This window comes from Phocoena sinus, chromosome 1, assembly GCF_008692025.1.
Source record: "Phocoena sinus isolate mPhoSin1 chromosome 1, mPhoSin1.pri, whole genome shotgun sequence".
Lineage (NCBI taxonomy): Eukaryota > Metazoa > Chordata > Mammalia > Artiodactyla > Phocoenidae > Phocoena > Phocoena sinus.
This window is the reverse complement of record NC_045763.1, coordinates 28865960-28884363: the sequence shown is the minus strand read 5'-3', so window position 1 is coordinate 28884363 and position 18404 is coordinate 28865960. Positions and strand designations below refer to the sequence as shown.

General features: G+C 41.6%; 1 protein-coding gene across 3 annotated transcripts in view; it reads left to right on the top strand.

Annotated features, from left to right (window-relative positions):
• The first annotated feature begins 751 nt into the window (after positions 1-751).
• The window catches only part of CLSPN (claspin), a 29827-nt gene continuing 12174 nt past the window's right edge, over positions 752-18404 (top strand). For 2 of the 3 annotated variants that reach the window (XR_004347028.1, XM_032613975.1), the window contains exons 1-12: positions 752-881; positions 4167-4275; positions 4795-5243; positions 5866-6027; positions 6935-7012; positions 7345-7417; positions 7986-8094; positions 8282-8862; positions 13049-13240; positions 16190-16431; positions 17378-17556; positions 17658-17722. Coding sequence is in view for 2 of the 3 variants with exons in the window: in XM_032613975.1 (XP_032469866.1) it covers positions 858-881; positions 4167-4275; positions 4795-5243; positions 5866-6027; positions 6935-7012; positions 7345-7417; positions 7986-8094; positions 8282-8862; positions 13049-13240; positions 16190-16431; positions 17378-17556; positions 17658-17722 (2263 nt within the window). In the remaining variant the exon portion in view is untranslated. The remainder of the gene's footprint in view (positions 882-4166; positions 4276-4794; positions 5244-5865; positions 6028-6934; positions 7013-7344; positions 7418-7985; positions 8095-8281; positions 8863-13048; positions 13241-16189; positions 16432-17377; positions 17557-17657; positions 17723-18404) is intronic. The other variant, XM_032613987.1, reaches the window with a different exon arrangement.

Genomic DNA, 18404 nt, shown 5'->3' with positions numbered 1-18404 from the left:
GCAAGGGAGCTCGAATAATGCAGTGGGGAGAAGTCAGCCTTGCCTGGACAGAGCAGGATAAGGAAAGAGAGAGAATGGACCTGAAGGGCCAAAAAGATAGTAACAAGGACAATGACAAGGGATTAGAACTGTCCGGGATTAGTCTGACTCCAGACCTTTTTTTTCCTGCCTTGTCCAAAGAGTATGGAAGTGGGATGAGTGTGTGTTTTCTGCATACTCGAATTAACCTTAAATAAAATAATAAAGGTTATCCAAGGATATTCTTTGGTATCTGAGCAGCCCACAAAACTTTTCTTTTTTGATGTCCAGTGGCGTGAGTGCCATGTACAAAAAGGAGCAGGTGGGACCCAGCTGCTCCAGGAAAGGAGGTCCTGGAGAAAATCCCCACGGGGATGACTTCAGGTGCCCAGGGATCTTCTGGCTCAATTCCCGCCTGGAGGGCTTACTCCTCAAAACGCGCTTGATGGGAGCTGCCGCGCTACGGTAAAGGTCAAAGGTCACCGCTCGCACATTAAAGTCTTGCAAGGCCAGAGGGTCTGGTCGCCAGGCAGCCAGGACACTTCCAGCCTCCCCCTGCCTCAGTTGACAAGAGGAGCCGCGGCCCGCCAACCTAACCCAGATTATATTCAACGGGCCGGCCGAAGGAGCTTCGATTGGTAGGACAGGATGGGGGCGGGCCTCATGTAGAAAGCCTCCTCTGGATTGGTGCAAATCGTTGAGGGCGGAGCATCCACTCCGGCTGGGCGCGAAAGCTCGAACGCCGCTGCCTGGCAGGAGAGTGCGGGAGCAGCTGCGTCCCGGGTGCGGGAAGCGGAGACCTGCTTCTTCCTGAGCGGCGCGCTGCGGAGGCCGGAGTCATGACGGGAGAAGTGGTTTCCGAGGTGAGTTTATGCACTTGCCTCTATCTGAAGCTGCGGAGGCCCGGCGCGAAGGGGTGTGGTGGGGCAGGGGTCGAGCCGGCCGAGTGGGTCGTGGAGGCTGGGAGGACTACAGCTCCCGGCGTGCACTGCGGCGGCGCGGCTCCGCGGAGATAAAACTACAGGCCCCGAGCGCTCGGGACCCCGCGGTCGATCCCGGCGCTGGGGTCACCGCGCTTCGGTCCCTTCGGGGAGGTTGCTCCTGGTCTTTGCGGCGCGCGCAGCCCGCCGCCAGCCTCTGCTCAGCCCGCCCCTTTGGCGCGTTTCCTGCGGCGGGAGCTCTTCCTCCAACTGCGCCCCAAAAAGGAGGAAGGACCAGGCCGAACCGGGTCGCTAGGGTGAGGGGCAGCATTAACTGTAAATGGACGGCAGGAGTCTTAGACACTTCGAAATTGGGTCTGGAAGAGGCCTCTGAGGTCATCACACAGGGTCCCGAGAGGTGAAGGTACCAGTCTCGGAGCCTTCCGGGAGGTGACTGGCTGGTCGCTGTCGGAATTGGCGTAGAAACGACATCTGTTTCCAGATCTGTGTTCTTTTCTGGGGCTGAGACTGGAGTGAGACACCGGTCTTGGGAGCAAAATTTAACGGGGCGCTTTAAGATAATTTTTAAAATTAATTTTTACTGAAGTATAGTTGAATTATAATGTGTTAATTACTGCTGTACAGCAAAGTGACTCAGTTATACATATATGTACATTCTTTTTCTTATTCTTTTCCGTTGTGTTTATCACAGGATATTGAATAGAGTTCCCTGTGCTATACAGTAGGACCTTGTGGTTCAAGATAATACTTTAATGCAGTATTTTTAAAAATAAAAATTAATGCAAAAAATTCCATTATTTGATTTTGAACAAAATATCAAACTTGGAAACGAAGACAAGATCCGACCCTGTGTTTGCACTACTCTGTCTCACTCACCTCACACTCATCCTGGCCCTGGTTCAAAATAAACTTTATTTACAAAAGCAAGCAGCTGACCTCATGAGTCATAATTTGTCCGTTTGATTTTTTATTTTAATATTGCACTAAAATATCTTGATTACTGAGTGTTTTGAGACCTTCTAGCCTCACCCTGTTCCTGGCCCTGACTGTCGCTGGTTCTGCTGCAGATTGCCTAGAATACAGTGATTAAGCGTATCACCATGGGGCTTCCCTGGTGGCGCAGTGGTTGGGAATCTGCCTGCCAATGCAGGGGATATGGGTTCGAGCCCTGGCCCGGGAGGATCCCACATGCCGTGGAGCAACTAAGCCCGTGTGCCACAACTACTGAGCCTGCGCTCTAGACACCACGAGCCACAACTACTGAGCCCATGCACCACAACTACTGAAGCCCGTGCGCCTGGAGCCTGTGCTCCGCAACAGGAGAGACCGCTGCAGTGAGAAGCCCGCGCACCGCAACAAAGAGCAGCCCCTGCTCTCTGCAACTAGAGAAAGACCGCGGCAGCAACGAAGACCCAATGCAGCCAAAAATAAATAAATAAATCTATATTAAAAAAAAAAAAGAGTATCACCATGTATTGAGCTATGTGGTTACCTGAACTCAGTTTCCATGTCCACAAATAGTCCTACTGCTTTCCATTGTTGGGAGGATCATCAGCATATACATCATGATTCTCAGTGATATTCCTCTGTTTGTGTTATTTTTGGTTAAAATTTTAATAATTGTACTAAACATTCAAATCAATTTAATAGTTGTTTGAGAAGCCATTAGGGTGAGGCCTTGTGACCTATTACATTACAGATGTATTTTCCCCCTTATTAATAAGTTGATTCAGAGTTCTGTGAACCAAGCTTGGTCACTAACTAGTCAAGTCACCCAACATACCTCCGTCTCCTTAGATTTTTCACTTGTGACTTAAAAAAAATTTTTTGGGGGGTGCTGAATTTCAGACATAAACATCGAAAAGCTGTTATAATGAACCCATCACCTAACTTCAGCAATTATCAAATCATGCCAGTCTTGTTTCATTTATACCCCCACCCACTTCCCCCCTTACTGAATTATTGGCAGCAAATTCCACACATATTTCATCCACAGATATTTCATCATGCATCTCTAAAAGGTAAGGGCTTTCCAAAAAAGATAACTACTATTTTATTACCATACCTAAAAAATTTAGAATTATTGCTTGATATTAAATAGCTAATCAGTGTTTAGATATCTTTGACTCATACATATACTTTCAGTTTGTTTGGATTAGGATCCGAACATGGCCCCTGCATACTGCAGTCGGTGATATGTGTGTGTGTAAATATCTTTACTCTCTTTATAAGTCCCCCTCCCTCTCTTTTTTCTTGCAATTTACTGTTAAAGAAACAACAGAGTTTGTCCTATAGAGTTTCCCACACCTGGATTGCCTCTGTGATGTTATTTATCATGTCATTTGGATACACTGAGAAACACTTCACACAGTAAAATGCAATAAGTGCTTGATTCTTTAAATTTATTTACCATAACTCAAAGAGTTGGTCCTATAATAGCCTTCAAAGGTGAACAATGAATTTTAGTTTGTTTTCTTGTCCAGTAATTCTTTTTTTTTTTCTTTTATAAATTATTTTATTCATTTATTTTTGGCCACATTGGGTCTTCGTTGATGAGCGCAGGCTTTCTCTAGTTGCTGCGAGCGTTGCAGTGCGTGGGCTTCTCATTGTGGGGTCTTCCCTTTTTGTGGAGCACGAGCTCTAGGTGTGCGGCTTCAGTAGTTGTGGCACATGGGCTAAGTAGTTGTGGCTCTCGGGCTCTAGAGTGCAGGCTCAGTAGTTGTGGCTCACGGGCTTAGTTGCTCTGTGGCATGTGGGATCTTCCTGGACCAGGGATTGAACCCGTGTCCACTGCATTGGCAGGCGGATTCTTAACCACTGCGCCACCAGGGAAGTCCTGTCCAGTAATTCTTTTTTTTTTTTTGCGGTACGCGGGCCTCTCACTGTTGTGGCATCTCCCGTTGCGGAGCACAGTCTCCAGACGCGCAGGCTCAGCGGCCATGGCTCACCGGCCCAGCCGCTCCGCGGCATGTGGGATCTTCCCGGACCGGGGCACAAACCCATGTCCCCTGCATCGGCAGGCAGACTGTCCACTGCGCCTCCAGGGAAGCCCACGTCCAGTAATTATTAATGTCATCCTTTTGTTAAACCGCTGTATTGGTTTTTCCTTATTTCAGCCTGATGATCCCATGATAATTTGTGTATCTTTATGTACTTAGAGCTTTCTGTCACCTGCTGGTTAATACAAATTATATTCTCATTTTCTAGGTTCACCTAGAAATCAATGATTCAAAACTCATTTCACAAGAAGAAGCAGATAGTCCTTCAGACAGTGGACAGGGCAGCTGTGAAATAGTTGGGCTCTTGAGTGAACAAGGTTTGTAACAGTCAGTACTTTTATTTTTAGGAATAGAATGTGGCAGCTTGGGTTGTAAGGGGACTGGATTAATTTCATTATTCTCTGATTTATTAAATTATTAATGCTTAACCTTGTTTGTTCTGTTTATTATAAAAGCAAAATAATAGCGCTTGTACCCTTTTGAAAATAACCATTTCTATTATATTATTGAATGTATAAAGTGTCTAAAAGATACCATATTGCCTGGTTGAATGCATTCATCCTATAATAAAAGGACTTTTAACACCTGCCAGAAGGATCAGAACAGCTTTACACATTGTAAATAATTACATTTCTTAGTAAGAGATATTTTTCCAGGGAAAATGGTTTTCAAAATATATTTTTAGATTTGCTTTGCTACAATCAGTTCTTAGTGTTAGTTACATAATTTCACAAGGTGATATATCACTTGGCTAATTGGATATGTTTTTGAGGAGTACAGGGACTAGGAAGAAGGCCAATGATGGTAGACTCTAAAAAAAATTGTGTTTTCTCCAGATTCAGATGAAGAGATATTTGTGAGTAAGAAATTGAAAAGCAGGAAGGTGCTACAAGAGAGTGATTCTGAACAAGAGGGCACAAATGCCTCTCCAGAGAATACTACCTATGACGATATAGAGGAGGAAGATAAGGAGAACTTACATGCTGGAAAAAATGGAAAAGTCAGAAGGATTTACAGAACTCTGGTGAACAGTGATGAGAGTGACATCGAGGAGTCTTTGTGTCAGGAAAATCTTGAAACCCAAGTGACACCTTGCTTAGAGCTGAGTCTCCAACCTGAAAACTCTGCGGATTTTACAGTTGACAGAAAGATTTCCAAAAAACCCATACATGATAAAGAAGGAATTGGAGGAAAAGCAAAAGTAAAATCAAAGCGAAGACTCAAGAAAGAGGAGAGAAAGATGGAGAAAATTAAGCAGCTGAAAAAGAAGGAAACAAAAAATGAGGTACATTTAAAAGAATAATTTGCTGTTTCTAAGGCAGGTTAATGTTTTAGAAAAAGTTGCTTTTAGGAAAAACAGTTGCTTTTAGTTCTTGAGGTTGTTTCTGCACTCAGGATATACCTTCGAGTTGATTGTCTTGCAGTGAGGTATGTGATTTCAAATCCATTGGTCTCATTCTCCATTTTGGATATGAGAGGACACCTTCCAAATAAATGAGTTTCTGACTTTCTTTGTGAGCACGTGGAGTTATTCTTTGCTGTTTCTGATCTGATGAAAATTAACTTTCATAGGATTTTTCATGCCTCCATCAGTCAAAAGTCTTGTTTGCTAACTGGAAAAACCATCCTCAAATTTTATAAGCTAGTTGCTTGATGAAGTATTTAATTGACTTTTCAGAAACAAATGTACTATTTATTAAGTTAATTTTGGACAATTGTGTAAAATCACAGCATGGACTTCAAAGGATGACTATGGATTAGGAACCAGTGATAATGTTCTAGGATGCCATATACTTGTCTGTTGATGAAGCATGAGCTTTTTCTGTCCTGATGCAAATTGCTATATGGTGTTGTAAAACATTGGATTTGAAAATGATTGGATCTTGCTTTTTCTTTGTGTTACCCAGGAAGATGATGTGAAACAGCTATTTAATGACAGTGGCTGTCTACTTGTGGATAAAGACCTTTTTGAAACTGGGTTGGAGGAGGAAAATAACTCTCCATTAGAAGATGAAGAGTCATTAGAATCAATAAGGGAAGCTGTGAAAAACAAAGTAAAAAAGCACAAGGCAAGTAAAAGATGACTGCAATTAGAGCTAACCCACTGCTTCTAACCTTTGCTTTGTTTTCTGATTTATTGTTGGAACCTTAATTTTTTTTTTTTAACTGAAGAAAAGCACGTGTCAATTGATTTCAGTTTTTCAGCTGTTAATTTTGGAATTATGCAGTACAAATGATAGACGTGCTACGTTGTTTGGGAACTAGTATTTTCATTGCCCTAATAAGAATGTTGAGGAAAGTAAGATACTTTATGTTTTGTAAGAAACAGGTAAAAAAGGGGTCAGAGATGTAAATTTTATAATCTGGTGGCCTCTAGGAAATGAACCTATAGGGTTTCAGGAAGGGTATCAAAGAGAAGCATCAGTCGAAGCATCGTTGTCTGGGCTTCCCTGGTGGCGCAGTGGTTGAGAATCCGCCTGCCGATGCAGGGGACAGGGGTTCGTGCCCCGGTCTGGGAAGATCCCACATGCTGCGGAGCGGCTGGGCCTGTGAGCCATGGCCGCTGAGCCTGCGCATCCGGAGCCTGTGCTCCGCAACGGGAGAGGCCACTACAGTGAGAGGCCCGTGTACTGCAAAAAAAGAAAAAAAGAAAAAAAGCATCGTTGTCCTGAGTGTTTGGAAGCATAATCATTCTTCCTGAGATTAGCTTCCTGGAAGTCATTGTCCCTCCTTAGGGAAAGATGTAATAGAGAGGTGTAAGAAAGAGGGCCCAAGCTCCATTGGAGACAACTAATGTGTTTTCTAGGCATTAGAGGATGCTGTGTGTCTAACATTTTATATTTGATAATTATTGATTTAGCATTAATGTAGCGTGATGTGATGTTGGAGTGCAAAAGCAGTCTTTGCGTAAGCAACATCCTCTTGGGTCAGTTTAATTTTTTTCCCTGTTAATCCATTTGCAATCTTCTCTTTTAGAGAAAGGAACCATCTTTGGAGAGTGAGGTCTATTCATTTGAAGAAGAAACTGAGTTATCAAAAGGCACCACGAGGAAGGTGACATAGAGCCCTATATAGTTGTCATGTTGAGCTCTTTTCCCAGGCGATTGTGGGTTTTTCAGGAGTTTTATTGTGTCTGTCGTATTACCCTGATTCCTAGGATATTGCTTTGTGCATAGTAGGGACACAAATATGAATTGGACTGAATTAACTCTATGAGACTTGCAAATAAATGAGCTCCTGAAGTTTATATTGTTTTGATCTTATTAATGCTTACTGTTCCCTCTCCATCCTCTTTTCTTGGAGAGAGCAGACTTTTATGGGATGAATATCTATCAATCTTTCTGGATAATAGCATTAATGTAATCTCACTTTTTGTTTTCTTTAAGGAAAGAAAGGCAGCCAAGTTAAGTAAGGAAGCATTAAAAAAATTGCATAGTGAGACTCAGCGCCTTATTCGAGGTAAAGAAACCTGTATGGTAAACACTGAGGCAAACCACATTATTTCTTTGTAAGCTCAACTTGGATGTTGGGGACTTTCCTTTTTTTTTTAACAATCTTAATATGAATGAGATTATAATAATCAAGTTTAGAATTGATCTTGATGAGTGGCCATTGTTCTGAAGCCCCTGGAACATTAGTATAAACTGAGAAAATTTCCAGAACTGTAGTGGTGGTAATGAGGGAGTTTTTTAAAGGGTTGTCTATGGCCTAGCTGCATCAGGATCCCTTTTACAAACCTTTCAAATTTATAAATTCTTAGGCCCTACAGAAATTCTGATTCAGTAGGCTTGAAATGGGGTCCAAGAATCTCTATTTTTAAAAAACTTACTGGATCAATTTGATTTCACAGCTAATTTTAAAAGCCACTGGTCTTCAGGGAATTTTTTTGTAGTTGGAGCCTGCTTTTACTAAAGGCAGGTTTGTTTTCTATTTCTGGGGATGACTTTGGTTGTTTAGTTAACTGATTGTAAAGTGACATTTCAGAATGTACAGTCTATGTAATTGCTTGTTTTGTTCCATTTTCTAGAGGCTGCACTTAATCTTCCATATCATATGCCTGAGAATAAAACTGTTCATGAATTCTTCAAACGTAAACCCCGGCCCACTTGCCAGGGAAATGCCATGGCACTACTGAAGTAAGAAGCTTCTTTCCTTGCGATTATAATTTTCATAAATATTCAGTTCTGAGGCAAACACCTGGTGTAAAGAGTTCAGATTCCTCACTTCCTTAAAATTGATTTAAACGATTCATTACGTGCTAAGGGATAAGAATGTTTCACGTTTAGGATAATTTTCAACTCCAGGTTATTTTCCCTTCTCTAGGTCATCTAAGTATCAGGCAAGCCATCACAAAGAAATCACAGACACTGAAAATACAACTGAGATAAATAGTGACCACCATAGCAAAGATTCTGAGCAGACAACAGGTGCAGGATATGAAATGGAAATTAATGCACTCCCTGCAGTTTCAAAGGAACCCCAGATCACTACTGGATCAGATGAGTCTTGCAGTAAGAAGTTGACAGGAAGTGAAGAGCTAGACATTCCCGAGAAACAGGAGCAGAGTGATGCTAGACCTTCACCTGGGGACATCTCGGTGGCACGACAGGAATGCAGCTTCCTTGGGAATAAGGACAGTGAGGAGCATCAGGCTGGAGGGCTTGTGGCACCTGAACCTTGTGCCCTGGAGGAAGAAGAAGGCCTGAAAAAAACAGAAGAAGCAGATGAGAAGGTGGAAGAGCCCAGCCAGCAAACTAAATCAGCAGCAGTGGTGCCACCTGAAAAAGTGAGGAGGTTCACTGTGGATAGACTGAAGCAACTGGGAGTAGATGTTTTCATTCAGCCTCGGCTGGGTGCTGACAAAGATTCTTTTGTGATACTTGAAGAACCTGAAACCAACAGAGGTAATCCTTTGCATTGTGAGGAGCTTCTCTAGAGTGACTTGTTCTGGCAGCTTTCTAGTATTTGCCAGTGTGGAGGACAGGGAATGCAGGAGAAACAAATAATCACACATGGTCTTATTCTACAGATGCACCAGATACCAGATAGAAATCATTTAGATACATTTGGCAGGGTATTAGAATGTTCTAAACCTTGTTTAAATGGAAACCTGTTGACAGTCAATGTACAAAGCAGGGTACATTGCTGTTGTTTTATGGTATGACTTTGATAAAAGCATTATTCAGTTTTTCACAGTTAGAAATATCTTGGTTCAGCAAATTGTCTGCAAAACTGAATTTCTTTTCTTTCTTGTCATTCATTCAACAAGTATTAAACTATCCACTACATGCAAGTGGCTGTAAGGCATACTTGAGAAATCTGATGTTTACCCTACACTTAAGGTACTTACGCTCTACCCGGGGAGACAAGCAGTAGGCAAATAACAGCAATACAAGGAAGTGACATCTTCTATCATGAACATGTGTCCCTGATAATTGGAAAAAGTTAAATAACATGTAGAAAAGGGAAGAGTATTCTTTGCTGAAAGAAACATTTAGAGTAAAGAATCATAGGAGTAAAGAGGAGGGATAAGTTTCTTACAATAGGTGATTAAAGAATAAGTGGATGTAATTACTTGTTCACTACCTTCCCCTTTATACTTTGAGTAGGGATCTTCTGGCTTGTTCCTTACTCTGTCCCCCGTGCTTCCACAGTGGATGACACATTGTAGGCAGCCATGTTTACTGAAAGAATGAATGAATGATCCTTCAAGAGAGAAATCAAGTATTACCCACATTGGGTAGACTTCCTGACTTGTTGGTAAAATTAGGTGTTGCCTCCTCTGCAATGTGATATGATAATTAAGAGCTGAGGCTCTATAGCAAGGTTGGGATCTGAATCTGGATTACACTATTCACTGTTTAAACTTAAGTCTGCTATTTGACCTCTCCAAGGCATCTTTTTTTTTTTTTTTTTTTGCGGTACGCGGGCCTTTCACTGTTGTGGCCCCCCCGTACCGCGGAGCACAGGCTCCGGACGCGCAGGCTCAGCGGCCATGGCCCACAGGCCCAGCCGCTCCACAGCATGTGGGATCTTCCCGGACCAGGGCACGAACCCGTGTCACCTGCATTGGCAGGCGGACTCCCAACCACTGCGCCACCAGGGAAGCCCCAAGGCATCTTTTTTAAAAAATGAAACAACGCTATCTGGTTCACAGGGCTTTAGTGAAGATCTGTTGAAATAATGCATACAAGTGGATAGCATAAAGAAACACTCAAGTGGTGGCTGCTTTTTCTATTATCAGTGAAATTATTTACATCAAGACTCTTCTTCATTAACTAACATATGGTTGGCAGGTGCTAGGTCAGCCACAGTATCAGTCTTCGTTGATTGAATGGGTGGACTTTGTGGAAGTGGAGAGAAGGACGTTCTTAGAAGGGACAGAAAGAGCTCTGTGTGGTGCATATTGGGAGGACGTGTCAGTCAGTTTGACCAGAGCAGTTGCGGGGGTGGAAGGGTTTTGTAACAACTAGCATAGCTCTATTAGCAAAGAAGCGTGGAAATAAGCTGTTGCCTAGAACAGGGAGAGAAAGTTTTGTTGTGTGGGACTAGAAGTTATCTAAATAGTCTCAGACTAAAAGGTGCGGTAGAACTTTTTGAGTACTTACTATCCTAATACTGTGAAATTTTTTTATATGGGACTAGAAGTTTTCTAAATAGTCTCAGACTGAGAAACAGAAAAGGGAAGAAACCTTTTTTTTTTGCATACTTACTATATTAGACACTGATAGATCTTTTTATTAGTTATCTTTCTTAATTTTCATAGCCCCAGATATTATTTTGCAAATGAAGAGCCTGAGGTTTGGAGAGGTTGGGTAATTTTTCCAACATTACACTTGGCTTTTACAGGGAACTAGCACAATGCCTGGCTCATAGTAGGCACTTATTTTTAACTCAGAATATGTTTTCCTTCAGAAGTAGTATTTGACATGAATATTGGGTTTCCAGATCAGCCTGTTTCATAATATATGAAGTTAGGATCAACATTTATTCATTCATGCAATAAACTTTTATTTAGCATGGTGTTGGATGCTGTGTATGCCAGTAAGATGTAGTCCCTTCTCACGAGGAAATTAAAGCCTAGTAGGAGTAACAGGCAGAAAAGTTGGATGTTAAATGCTGTGCATACTTTGAGCCTAGAGAAAGAGTTCCTCACAGGGAGTCAGGGAAGCTTCTGAAAGGAGCTCATACCTGAGCTGAGTCCTGAAAGCTGAGTAGGAGATATCAAGGCAGAGAGGTGAGGGAGGGCTTTCTTGGTGGAGGGTACAGAGCTACAAAAGACACAAAGACAAGAGCAAGCTCTGGTTAGCTGAAGTGAAGATTGCAAGGAGGTTGGTGACTAGAGGCCAGATCATGCAGGGCTTTTAGGTGGAGACATGAGCTGGAGCAGAGACTTTTCACTTAGGAGATGAAAGGTGCTGGGAAAAGACGATGGAGGGAGAGGAGCTTGAACAGAGGTTCTATAGTGAGGAGGGTGGTGGTTGAGTCACGTAGTAAAGGGCAAGGAAAAGGGGTGCTCCAGTGGGTTGGTGGATGAAGAGTTTTGAGGGACCTGGCTTTCTCCAGAAGAATGAAGGCAACTCCTGCCTCACTCTTATTTAAGGTCCTGAGTAATTTCCTCCCCTTCCACTTCTTTTATTCTCTTGGCACCAGTGATGAGCTGCCTATTTCTGTTCCCTTTCCACTGCCACTACCTGTTGCTTCCAACTTACTGAAATAATATAAAATGGGATGCAGACTTACAGCTTCTCTCCCTGCTCTTTGGTTTGCAATGTAAACATGCCATCCTTTGGGACTGGATTTTTTCTATTAATAAATAATGTTAGGGACTCAGAATAAAAAGGTTTCTATCCAGTTCTTCTCTTTTTCTACTAAGACGCTCTAGGGAGGGAAAACCCACATCTACATGCTAAGCACAAAACTACTAAAGTATGATTTGAGCGCATTTTAGAAAAAGAGCCAAACTTGGAGTATCTTGGACATTTTATCATGGAAGAGAACGCACGGCATGTGAAAATAGCCAGCATCCCTCAACCCCAAAGGAGCTTTTCTTCCTCTCCTTTCCTTTCTGTCAGCTCTTTTACACCAGATCCCACTATGGTATGACTGACTTGTTAAACAGAGTGAGAGAGGTAACAGCTAGCTGAGGGAGAAAGGAAAGAAAGTTCTGAACAATAGCAGTGGGGAAGGAGGGAAAGGCCCTGTTGCTGTTAGACCACTGAACTCATACTACGTGTGTGTGTGTGTGTGTGTGTGTGTGGGTGGGTGTGTATTCATATTCCCGTTTATATACAAGTAGGGCATGTGGTACAGGGACCACTTCTAACTGGGATTTCCTTTCTGATTGTACTGATATCTTTAAAATTTTGACGAAGAAACTTTTCCAGTCCTGCCGCTGACTTACATCACTCATTGCATTGATTGTTATTTTCTTTTTCCATTTTTTAAATTGACCTTACTCGTATTTAGTGAGATTGCTAATAAGCAGTGAAATGTTCAAAGAAGGAAATTTTTTAAAAGGAGACTGAAACCCATGAGAAATTAAGCCCTTGAATAATTGAGGAGTATGATATTTTTTCTACCAGCTTAATACTTTTTTAAAAAGAAGTGCACATACTTATTTTTTTAACATCTTTATTGGAGTGTACTTGCTCTACAATGGTGTGTTAGTTTCTGCTTTATAACAAAATGATTAGTTTCTGCTTTATAACAAAGTGAATCAGCTATACATATACATATATCCCCATATCTCCTCCCTCTTGTGTCTCCCTCCCACCCTCCCTATCCCACCCCTCTAGGTGGTCACAAAGCACCGAGCTGATCTCCCTGAGGAATTGTACATATTTAGAAACTTCATTGTAAATTTCTACCCTAAAATGAGTTTTGAAGTATATTGAGGAAGTTGCAGCAGTCCATTAGTTTGGGTTAAGTTATATGAATTGGACACAGGTGTTGGTAGCAAAGGAGATTTTGGTATTTCTCTGTGTGTGTTTTTTTCCCTACAAGTTTGTTGAACTTAAAAAACACAGCTTGTAATTCTTAACTGGAATCTTAAAGGCAAACTGACATACTGGTTGGCGTTTGGTTTAGAACTGGAAGCTTTGAAGCAGCGTTTCTGGAAGCATGCTAATCCAGCAGCCAAACCCAGGGCTGCTCAGCAGGTGAATGTGAACATCATAGTGAAAGATGTGGGCCCTGATGGAAAGGAAGAGCTCAAGGCAGATACGGTACCTGTGACTTTGGCAGCTGAGAAGCTGGATGGAGCAAGCCACACAAAACCAGGTATTTGCGTTCATGGGGGTTTCTTTATTTTTTTGGCTGGGGGCAGGGGTGGGTGCCTGGCTGTTTGTACTCTGGCAGGTCTTTATGGCTACTGAAGACCCTATAGTGAGACGTTATAGAATCTTTTTCCTTGGAGACTTTAGAGATGGGACAGCAGTACCTCTAGCATGATTCATGTGTGTAGCATTACCTAGTTGTGTGGGGTGGGTAAGAGGAATTATTTCTTAAACTAGCCTTTGTCTTATTGTTTAAAAAAATATATCCATTGTAGAAAATACATGGAATAAACAAAAAACTTCTACAGTTCTCTATCAGAGACATCTTCTGTAACCATGTTTTATATCCTTTTAAACTTTTTGCATGTATTTTTTAAACAGATAGTACATGTCTGCTTAAAAAATAAAACAGTAATGCAATCATACTGTGCATTCTGCTTTGTAATCTGTATTAGGGACAGGTCTGTTGTTTCCACTCCCACTTTGAAAATACGAGTAATATATCACATAGAAAAAAATTAAAACACTGAGGAAAAGGTATAAAATGAAAAATTAGTCTTCCCAAAGGCAACTTAACAATTTCTTGTGTGTTCTGGGAAAATTCATATGCATATGCCATTTTGTGTGTGTGTGTGTGTGTGTGTGTGTGTGTGTGTGTGTGTGTGTGAGTGAGAGAGAGAAAGAGAGAGAGAGACATTGAACACTTATACTCTCTGCCAGGCACTGCTCTAGGTGCTTTACAGCAAATAACATTAGTGTCCTTATTTTATATGTGAAGAAACTGATATACAAAGCATTTAAACAACTTGCTCAAATTTATATAACTAGTAAGTAGTAGAACTAGCAGCCTAATCCAGACCGCCTAACTCAAGAGTTCATATATCAAGATACACATATTGCTTTGGGGGCTTTTTTTTTTTTTTTTTTAAACATCTTTATTGGGGTATAATTGCTTTACAATGGTGTGTTAGTTTCTGCTTTATAACAAAGTGAATCAGCTATACATATACATATGTTCCCATATGTCTTCCCTCTTGCGTCTCCCTCCCTCCCACTCTCCCCATCCCACACTTCCAGGCTGTCACAAAGCACCGAGCTAATATCTCTGTGCCTTGCGGCTGCTTCCCCCCAGCTATCTACCTTACTACGTTTGTTAGTGTGTATATGTCCATGACTCTCTCTCGCCCTGTCAAAACTCACCCTTCCCCCTCCCCATATCCTCAAGTCCGTTCTCCAGTAGGTCTGCGTCTTTATTCCTATCTTACCCCTAGGTTCTTCATGACATTTTTTTCCCTTAAATTCCATATATATGTGTTAGCATACGGTATTTGTCTTTTTCTTTCTGACTTACTTCACTCTGTATGACAGACTCTAGGTCTATCCATCTCATTACAAATAGCTCAATTTCATTTCTTTTTAAGGCTGAGTAATATTCCATTGTGTATATGTGCCACATCTTCTTTATCCATTCATCCGATGATGGGCGCTTAGGTTGTTTCCATGTCCTGGCTATTGTAAATAGAGCTGCAATGAACATTTTGGTACATGACTCTTTTTGAATTTTGGTTTTCTCAGGGTATATGCCAAGTAGTGGGATTGCTGGGTCATACGGTAACAGCCGTGTGATATTCCATTGTTTAAGTATAACATGATTTGTTTAACCATACTCCTATTAATGGACATTGTGTTTGTTTCAGTTTTGGTATTTCATACAATATTGCGTCCTAGTATCAGATATATGTTAGTAAATTTTGATGCAAAATTCCTTGCAGTGGAATCAGTGAGTCAAAAAAAAAAAATATATATATATATATGTATCATCCCATTGTCCTTCAGAATAGTTGCACCGATTTACACTCTGAATCACAGTGTATAAGAGTTCCTGTTTCTTCCAGTTAATAACAGATATTATCAAGCCTTCAAATTTTTGCCAAATATATAAAAAATGGTATCTCATTATTTTGATTTGTATTTCTAATGAGAAGTGATGTTAAGCATTATCTTTTAAAATAATTTTTAATTTTATTTTTGGCTGCATTGGGTCTTTGTTGCTGTGCTCGGTCTTTCTCTAGTTGCGGCGAGCGGGTCTACTCTTTTTTTTTTTTTTTTTTTTGCAGTATGTGGGCCTCCTGCGGAGCACAGGCTCCGAACGCGCCGGCCCAGCGGCCATGGCTCACGGGCCCATCTGCTCCGCGGCATATGGGATCTTCCCAGACCGGGTCACAAACCTGCATACCCCTGCATCGGCAGGCGGACTCCCAACCGCTGCACCACCAGGGAATCCCCCGGGGACTACTCTTCATTGCGGTGCATGCGCTTCTCATTGCGGTGGCTTCTCTTGTTGCGGAGCACGGGCTCTAGGTGCGCGGGCTTCAGTAGTCGTGGCCCGCAGGCTCAGTAGCTGTGGCTCATGGGCTTAGTTGCTCCACGGCATGTGGGATCTTCCTGGACCAGGGCTCAAACCTGTGTCCTCTGCATTGGCAGGTGGATTCTTAACCACTGTGCCACCAGGGAAGCCCTTAAGCATTATTTTTAATTTTATTTACAATATATGTTCATTTTTCTGTGAACTACCAGTTCATATCGTTTGCCCATTTTACTCTTGAGTTGTTTCTCTTTTTCTTTAATGTGGATAAATTTATCAATATTTTTCTTCATGGCTTCTGAACCATAGACTTTTGAAGGCCCACTCCCCCCCTTTTAAATAATAATTTTATAATCTCTGTAATATATTATCCCAGGGTGTAGAGCATAATTATGGAAGTTATCTCCTACACTCAATTCATGATATTCTCCATTTGTTAAGATAACAAAAGCCTAGACTCCTAAGGTCTCTGATTTTCCTTTGGGGATGTGTCTAGAACACCTCTGGAGTTGCCTAAAATGGACACTTGTGTTGTTGTAGTGTGTAGTTGGTCATTACGTCTGAAGCATCTCTTCATATTTCTGTTAGGGGAAAAGCTTCAGGTGCTGAAAGCTAAGCTGCAAGAAGCAATGAAACTCCGAAGGTCTGAGGAGCGCCAAAAGCGCCAAGCATTACTTAAGTTAGATAATGAAGATGGATTTGAAGAAGAGGAGGAGGAGGAGGAAGACATGACGGATCAGTCCGAGGAAGACGGAGAAGAGGAGGGAGAGGAAGCTTTGGAGGAAGAAGAGGCGAAAGAGGAGGAAGAGGAGGAAGAAGGCAATCAGGAGGTTTCTGGCAATTATGTGATTTTGTTACTAGATCATGATGAATAAGGAAGAGAGAAAATCAGATTTGAGTAAGAATATAATGAGCATGTTCAATTGTATAAGAGCTTTCAGGGGCAGAGATAAATGTAGCTCACATGTACTTAAATATTAGTGCTTTCAGTCCTTTCAGCACCAGGAAACACCTGCAGTTCACAGAGCCATAGCCTTGGCTTCTACCTGTTGGTTTACATATTGCACTATCATGCTAATATCGAAATGGTTTTGTATTAATAGAAATTTTATCTTTGTTGTTCACTTAGGTTTCTCTATTCAGAATAAAAAGCACTTTTAACCTTGGCCAGGTTGAGTTCTGGAATAAATTCTCAGACAGCCCGAGACCTTCCTGAGTTAATTTTATTCTTTGTTGAGGAAGGTATTTGTAGAAGGGCCTCTTGCCCTTTTTCTATAGTATTGTTTTCCACCTAGAGAAGACAGATGATTATAGGACTTTTGGTATTAGAAAAAAGAAAATCGTCCTTGTTTGAACACTGGAGTCATTTAAAAGAACTGGTTAATGTTTAACCCTGGGTAAAGGAAGAGGAAAGCCGTGGCTGAACTGGGCAGGATGTCATAGTTTGTGGTTGGTTGGACGTCAGTAGTTGTCCTGCAATCTCAGGCTAATCATGTAACCTCTCATTGACTCAATAAAATGATAATCCGGTTCTTTCATGATCTTGTGGCAGTTTTGGGAGGGTAAAGGTGAAGTAACATGAGTATAAAAGAGCTTTAGAAGTGTCAGCGTAAATTGTGTTAATGATAATGGTTAGACCGAGCTTCCTTCAGGTTTACCTTTTCAGATTTAAGATGTGACTTGTAACTAAGCAGCCATATTTCAGTCTGACAGTGTGTTTGCTTTTAAATTTTTTGACTTGTATTATTCTGTTTTGGGGTTGTGTGATTGGTAAAGATTGCAGAATTCCTTCTCGGTAGTGAAGAAATAGAAACCAAAGATGAGAAAGAAATGGATAAAGAAAACAATGATGGCAATGGTGAAATTGGCAAGTCAGTTGGCCTTCTCTCTGTCCCCAAGCCTCTCTTGTCAGATTCTACCTTCCTTCTATTTAAGGACAACTCTTCCAAGATAGGGTAAGTAATTCTCTGTAAGGAAAGCTAAGATTCCCTGGTATTTGCCCCTTTAGTAAGAAGCAGAAACAGATACTCAAACAATTTACCTTCTTATTTTGTAGTTACTCTGCTAGTGAAGAAAAATCAGAAATAGATGAAAACTCAGGCAAAAGACCTAGCAAACTAGGTAAGTAGTGACTCTTTCGCAGAACGTGACTTTTCTCTGATCCTCCAGCTTTGACACTTAAGGACTACAATTCCTTAAGGTTCCATTTTTTGGAACCCTAGTGCACTTTTCCCAGTCTTGCCTGTGGCAATGAACAAGAATTTATGAATTAGAATATTTTTCTTGGTCCAGTTTTTGAAAACTTACCTGCAGTTTCCACGAGCATGTAATAGGTCCTTAGTGAGTATGTGTTGATTGAACGAAACATGAAACATTTCTATCATATGTAGATCAAAGGAAGATGTGTAAGTGATTGGATAATGGAAAGAGTAATCATAGGCATTAGGCAGAAAGACAGGAACTTTCAGGTGTCACTTAGCTCACAGTGATAAACCCTGATTATATAATGTTATCTTAGTACCATAATTGACCTTTTTTTAAAAAAAATTTATTTATTTTCTTTATTTATTTTTGGCTGCGTTGGGTCTTCGTTGCTGTGCGCAGGCTTCCTCTAGTTGCGGGGAACGGGGGCTACTCATCATTACGGTGCGCGGGCCTCTCATTACGGTGGCTTCTTTTGCGGAGCACAGGCTCTAGACACGCGGGCTTCCGTAGTTGTGGCATGCAGGCTCAGTAGTGTGGCTCGTGGGCTCTAGAGCGCAGGCTCAGTAGTTGTGGCAGACAGGCTTAGTTGCTCCGCGGC